Source organism: Limulus polyphemus, unplaced genomic scaffold, assembly GCF_000517525.1.
Source record: "Limulus polyphemus unplaced genomic scaffold, Limulus_polyphemus-2.1.2 Scaffold144, whole genome shotgun sequence".
NCBI lineage: Eukaryota > Metazoa > Arthropoda > Merostomata > Xiphosura > Limulidae > Limulus > Limulus polyphemus.
Window position 1 is genome coordinate 244116 of NW_013665754.1, and position 7669 is coordinate 251784.

A 7669-nucleotide genomic window follows, 5' to 3' on the forward strand; every position below is an offset into this window, starting at 1 on the left:
AGATAGCCCTCGTGTAGCTTTGCGCGAAATTCAAAAACAAACAAAGTTTTTACTTTGAAGTCACCGAAAAAAAGTAAGCTTGACTGTGAATTATTCTCTCTCTTAAAATTACACATGTACGTAGTAAACTGATTTCATTTGTATATATATATAATTACCATGACATTGTTTCTATTCCATATGCAGTCAAACGAAGAATCCTTCGCTGCAACACATGCCTTTGTTGTAGTTTACTCAATAGCCGATAGACGAAGCTTTCAGGCAGCGACAAGAACACTTACATTCCTAAAATACTCTGGTACCCAGATGTCTGAAAAAGGAAAAGGCTTAACATCTAAAGCTGTTATTCTAGTTGCGAACAAAGCAGATCTCGCACGATGTAGAGTTGTTTCAAAAGAAGGTAAGTAATTTTTTCACAAACAAATGTTTAAATAAATACAAATATGTCACCAAAACTTTCCGATAAAGTCTGATTATATTAAAATTTACTTATTTATACTTTTGACATGGAAATTTCATATTTTAAACAAATTTTGACACAGCATAATGATTTTATCAAAGAAAGCAGAATAAAGAAAATATAGATGGTATTTCAGTTTACCGAAAGTTTGCTTTATTTCCGAGGTGTCTTTCGATCTATTTATCTAAACTTTAATAATAAGCATTTTGAACACGGAAACTTCTAATCATAACAAAAAAGTTTAAAATCACAAAACTGCTTTTCATATGAAAGTAGGCTATTGCAAGTAAATTATAAAGTAAAAACCGGAAGTTATCCCTTAATAGCTTTGTTACTGCGGAAATTAGGCTTCACGTATGCAGGACCAGGTTCGTGGCTTGAACGAGATCAAATCTGATCTCAGATTAAACGGGGAAGTATTCAAGTTGCGTGCTTGAAACTTTTAGTATACGTTTTAAAAACGTTCATCAATTAGCTTATTCATATGGAGTAGTTTACTGAAAGTTCAGTTTTTTTTTCATTTAGTGAACAGTGTATATATATATATATTAATCTAATTATCAAAGCTATTTATTAAGTGAGACCTTTCGTCAATTATTTTACTGTAAATGTCGAGACTCCAGTTGTCTATTACTCAGAGCTTGAACTTACGCGAATTCTCAATATTGACATTCTTCTTTTGTATTGGAAGGCAAATAGAATTGCCTGTATATTTAATGACACTATTAAAAAATTTGTATAAGTAAAGAAACAATTGGCAGTTTATATAGAGTTTGAGTTTTGATAGTAACCAAGGTGACATGTAGTTTTGATAGTAACCAAGGTGGCATGTATTTTATAAAGAAAAGTGCGAGCAATTGTTTAACTTTTATGATGACGTGATTAACACACGATAACGCTGTTGCATCTATTTCACTTAGATGGTGACGTCAACTGTTGCATCTATTTCACTTAGATGGTGACGTCAACTGTTGCTTAAATAAGAACTAACACTTTTTCGTTTATGTGTCACTGCTATGATATTTATTTTCATGCTTTGAAATAATTCGAATCATGACATTTAAATAAAAAAAATCGTAGTTAACACCATTTTTTTTTTTCATTTCAACAGAAGGTCGCAGTTAAAATAATTGTTTTTTTTTTTTCATTTCAACAGAAGGTCGTTGTTTGGCAAGTAAGCTCGACACGAAGTTCGTCGAGACCTCCACTGCAGTAAACTATAACGTCGACGAATTGTTAGTGGGCATCGTAAAGCAAATTCGTCTGAGACTCAGAATAAACAGTGACTCTAGTGATGCCTGCAGGTCAAAAATGGCGAATGGAAAAGCTCGAGGACTGATGAGTAAATTACTTCACATATGTGAATCGAAAATTAAATCATGTGATAACCTGAACATTATTTAAAGCAGACCTTGGATCTCATTTAAACAATAAAAGTTTATATTATGAAATTGTTGTCTAACTGCACTTTCAGGTAATTCATATCAATCACAGTGAGGCAAAGCTGGCTGATATTTCACTAACAGTGAAGCTTTGATTTGATTAATCATTTAATGACACAATAACGGCCAGTAAATTTAGCTTTGGGAATGTTTGTTTCATACATGGTGATATTTTTGTTCGAATACCAGGGCGTGAAACAAGTCCCGAAAGTAAACTAAATTGTTTCTTCAATTTTTAAAAATGATGGTTAAGATACCACAGAAATTGAAAATGTATTTCTAAATCTTCCATTTACACTTGTTGTTTCACTCTTACGCAAGCTAGAAGTATAGACCATTATAACAGCTTCTGGTTAACATGAACCAGCCAAGGCAACTTTTTTTCTGGTGATAAAAGTACCAGTAGTAATGCGAAGAAGAAAACAAAATGGCACCGATAATAATAATAGCACTGATATAAGTGGCTTCAGTGATATTGAAAAATGGAATATATATTACATAAAGATTATAAACGTACAATTTTCCCGTGTTTTTTATTTTGGGAATAAGTGGTGCCATTTTTTCCACTTAGAATTATTTCTGATACCATTATTATCACCGGAAACATTTTTCCTGAATTAATATTTTATACATCTTACGAAATGTTTTGAAATATTATAAAGCCTTTATATAAGATCTATGAATTTATTTATTATTTATGTATATATATATTTTGTTTGTAGAGCATACTGTTTTAATCCCTTGTATAACAGTGCTATAACTGAGTGTTTTTGAAAACACTGTATGTGTATTAAATGTGGTTAACGAGAGGTATTTAATGAATGTTTATTATCGGGTGCCGTTTTCAATGTATCACACTTTATTTAAAGAACAGTTGTGGTATTTCTAAACTTTTATATGCTTTTACTTTTAACTTTAAGTAACTGTTGTAAATAAAATTGTTTAAATTTATTTGTTTATACGTTGTACATATACATATGTGTGTGTGGCAGTATGTTAAATCAATACTATTGTGTCACTTCAGCCTGTGCTCGTGGAGTTGTGGAAAAACTTCAATTTGTAAAATATATGTTTTTATTAAAATGAGGTTTCTAAAGTACTGTTTATTTAGCTCATTCGACACAATCATAACAACATCTCGTAGCACAAAATACACATATGAAGAAAGACTTCCCTGTCTTAGTTTTTATCTGTTTGTATCATATTTTTCATGTTATATATATATATATAACGATTTATTGTTTTTTTAATGTTATGTATCACGATGTTTGTTTTTGTAATATTATTCTTTCACACAAAACTAGAAATCAGTACATATATTGAGTATTATTCAATAAATAAATACAATGTAGTTGCTGATATTCATGTTTTATATAGAAAGGTAAAACAACAAAATGGGAATTCTCTGTTACTATATTTGCATTGTTATGAATACATAAAAAGAGAGTTACGTTTTATATGAAACTTTGTATATGCTAATATAGTGGAGCGTCAGCCGTATATTAAAGCTTTAGGGGACATAGCTGCGATATTTCTAAAAATAAAACATGTATTTAATAATCCAACTGATATAACGTAATATGTAAACATCCACTTTAAGCTCGACATTTATTTAGTTTAAAACATAGTAGATGAGCTTCCTATGGTATTAAGATTTCTGGTGAACAGTGTTAGAAATACTAACATTCTCTTTCACGATTACTCACTGTTCTTGAGATAAAAAAAAGATCCTCTTACACTATAGATTAGCCAATTGACTGTCACTTTGCTTAAAGATTCACAGTTATAGATCTAATTAAGTCTACAAGCACTAGTCGTTTGTTTCAATTTTGGTTTCAACGTGTTTATTGGTAGAGTATATTTGAATACCAGCTTTGTTCAGTCTTCACTGATACAATTGTCCGTCACATTCTGTAATAACACTGTGCATGATGCTGGATCTATCTTTATTTATTTGTTCCAATGATCTATAATATGCGCGTGAAGACATCGAACTATAGATCCGATGTAGAGACGTAACAAGAATATTTACGTAGACAATAGATTCATCAAGTTTAACAAGGAAATATTTCAATAAATTAGACCTATAGGTTCAATTGTCGGGGTTTTATATGGACTATCTAAAATTCAATCTGCTAAGACCTACTGTATCAAACATTGGGTGTTACAGTGAAAACTGTCCAAATATCCAAGTAACATACTAAAAGAACAAGCTAAAAACAAATTTATTATACAATAAAGTTTTAAGGTTTTAAAGAAAACCAGAACCTTAAAATGTGATAAATATGTGTATTTGGTTAGGTTTGATGTTACATCATAAAGAAAATCATATTTTCTAAGGTTGCCTTAAATAAAACTACTAACATTTGTTCGGATTTATTCTACAATGATAAATATAACTATAACATGCCCAGAAATTAAAGGAAATAGCAACAAATAAATCATGCTTTAATGTTAACATTGTCCCTATAGCGCAGTGGACAGTGCGTTGGATTTCTAATCCAAAAGTACCGGGTTCGCTCCCCGCCAGGGATGCCTCCAACATTGCCTGTTGGAATGAGAAATGAGGGCGCGGGGCTAGCAACTCCACCCCGTAAAAACGAACTTGCTAAAAAATTACTGCAACAACAACAACTTCCGTCGGTGACGTGTTGTTGGGGTCCTATGCTCCTGTGGGGGTCTACAGTGAATATTAACAAGTAAATGTTTCAGCAGAAGGCCGAGTGCAAGTTTGGAACTTATAATGGATAATATGTTTTTATGTACCACGACAAGTAAGAACGCACTGAAAATTCCCCCAACAGTTCCAAGTTTTTTTTTAAACAACAGATGTGTGAATGACATTTTTTTTAATTTTGGAAAACGCAGTACAAACAACAAAGTTTTTAAATTATCTTAACAAAAACATAAATTTACCTGGAATCTGAACAAGAGTGTATGTTGCCTTTCCTAGATACAGTTGTTAAAAATAAAAACAAAAATTACTTTAAAGTTGGTATTTATCACACAACTATTTTGTCTTTTTTATCTTTACGGGGAAAAGTTTCATTCCAATTAAATTTAGCGAAAACTTAATCAAACTTTTACCCTATAGACTTAACCAGCAACTGTTGAAGCGAGAAGTAGATAATACTAAAACGTATCTAAATTGGGAATATTTACAAAGAGGTTATGTATAATGGTTTAGCTTTTAAACAAAAAAGTGACCGATACCCCCCCCCCAAAAAAAACAAAACAAAACAAGAGGAAATATTTGTAACTATTCCATTTACGGATTTACATAGATCAAAAATTAAGAAGCAGCTAGGAAATTAGGAAAGAAAAATTATCGCCATATTCAAGTTTTCATGAAGATTACAGGAATACTTTGTTTTTAAGGATAAAAACTGTGCAATTAAACACTCGAACATGATCTACCAAATCTACCAATTATAGTGTTCCGAGTGTGGAAGCAAATACTTTGGATCTACAGTTCGGCGACTTCACAACGGTATTGAAGAGAATATAGATCCAGCTTGTTGTACTTATGTTATGACGAACCAGTGAAACAAATATAGATCCAGCTTGTTGTACTTATTGTAGAATGTGACGAACCAGTGAAACAAATATAGATCCAGCTTGTTGTAGAATGTGACGAACCAGTGAAACAAATACAGATCCAGCTTGATGTATTTATTGTAGAATGTGACGAACCAGTGAAACGAGAAACGTTCAAAATGGTAGGAACTACTTATACAGAAATAACATTCTTCTGAATTAAAGATTGTCCACAAAGAACATGGTTATTGTGAAGTGCTTACACAGCAAGATCATTTTTGTGAATTAATAAGTGTTCATAAAAAAACACTGAAATGCTTGTATGGCAATCTATTTAGTTAATCTAAATAGAATACTTACTACAACTAGCGATTCAAACCATTCCGGTTTAGCTTCGAACAGAACCAAAATTTTCGACTTCTGTTCCGAAAGTTCTGAACGCCTTATTTCGTTCCGTTTCGCTTCGAACAAAATATAACAGCGGTTAATTATTTTCTAGTACTGTATTGGTGCTCATATGTGTTCATTTTCTCGAATAACTTTGCACAGAGAGCATGAAATACAATAAACTCCAGATAACTCGTCACTTCAATGGAAATCACTATGACGTCATCTATCTGTATCAATAAAATCACTTACTTCCTGCCTATAGAAAGGACAATGCCCATGTTGCACCCTTTAACGAAAATTACCGCATTTTGTTTTGCCACAGTTCTAAGTTATGATTTTAAAAAACGAAAATTTTCAACATCCTCAGTGAAAACGTTATGCAGAAGACAACGCTCTCCAAATAATTAATTACGTGTAAACAATCTATATTATCACTGTCAGGTATTCAACAAATGTATAGCGTTCACACATTACACTTTTCTATATTATTTGACAACGAGTTCGTGACCTACATTCTTAAATTAAAAACGTATAACTCAAGACTAGTTACCAATCACTTTTTGCTCACCTTAGAATTAATACCTACGAATTGCAAATACAACATAACAGCAGAAAAAAACAAAAAACAACAACAACTGAATTAGGTATAGATATACAGTATCAAGACTTCTCATTCCAACTTATTCTTCATTGCACCATTACTTCCCAGGCATCAATTAACAGTTTAATTTAAACAAGTTCTACAACAGAAAAGAATATAGCTTAAGACACATTAACAAAGTATCAAATTACACAGTACACAAGAAGCTCGAGTGCATAACACGCGAAGAAAATTTCTTATTTAATGTTTTTCATTAAATTTTTCCTATCTAACCTAGTAATTTTTAATTTTTACACTTTAGTTACTTTTGTTTGAAAAATACGCATCAATAAATAAAAATATATACTGTTGTAATTTGTTAATTAGAGGGAGCTGCGGGTCTTAATTCTGCGTAGAAAATTCTAAGTTGAAGTCAAGTTTTTCTCATACATTCGAACCTAGATTATAATACGAGATAGTTGTGAAGTGTGTAGAGTTATTTCAAGATAAAGAGTTGTTTTCGTGATGTATTTGGGTCTATGTTTGCTATCATGTTTAACGGGCTTCTTTGTGCAAGTTAGTTGATTTCTAGTTAGTCCTAGTATTGTTAGAGAGGTTTGAACGTTATTTGTAATGTAGGCCTATAAGAAGTTACGACATTCTACAAGTGTTCAAGATTGTTGAAACGTTAAGGGAAGAAATTAAAAAAATGTCCTCGTCATGTGGACTGAATGTTGAATTATTTTCACTAGCTAATTTAAAAGCATCCACAAATGAAAGAACTACCTTATAAAAACTTACAAAAAACAAAAAAAATACTATTTACTTTAGGCGTTGAGACCATTTTGTACTCGAGTGACTTTTTGTCAGCAAAAACACTGTAGAATATTTTACACCACTGAAATAAAGACAGAATAAGTAAAACAGTATAGAAAAAACAAGAACATTGTGGAGTGTTTTCTACACTACTGAGGTAAAGACTCATAACTAATACAATAAACAAAGTGTAGAAAACTAAGCAAACCTATCGAGAAGCGTTTTACGTCATTCAAGTAAAGACTTGATCAGAACTAATACTCAGAACATATTAGGTCTTCAAGAAATTAATGTCGCTTTTTTAGATGAAAAAACCCGAACAACTTGTATATCAAAACAAAACATTTATTAAATAAAATAGTCTCCATTCTTATGGATCATGCTTTTTCATCTTACAATCAGGTTGTTAATGCCTTGATTAAATAAATAAAAAAAAACATGTCG

The 7669-nt window shown here is 31.4% G+C and overlaps 1 protein-coding gene across 1 annotated transcript in view; it reads left to right on the top strand.

Moving 5' to 3' along the window:
- Positions 1-2945, top strand: part of LOC111083621 (GTP-binding protein REM 2-like) — a 7647-nt gene extending 4702 nt beyond the window's left edge. The window contains exons 3-4 of the mRNA XM_022380256.1: positions 187-400; positions 1617-2945. Of these exons, the coding sequence (XP_022235964.1) occupies positions 187-400; positions 1617-1864 (462 nt within the window). The 3' untranslated portion in view covers positions 1865-2945. The remainder of the gene's footprint in view (positions 1-186; positions 401-1616) is intronic.
- The last annotated feature ends 4724 nt before the right edge of the window (positions 2946-7669 follow it).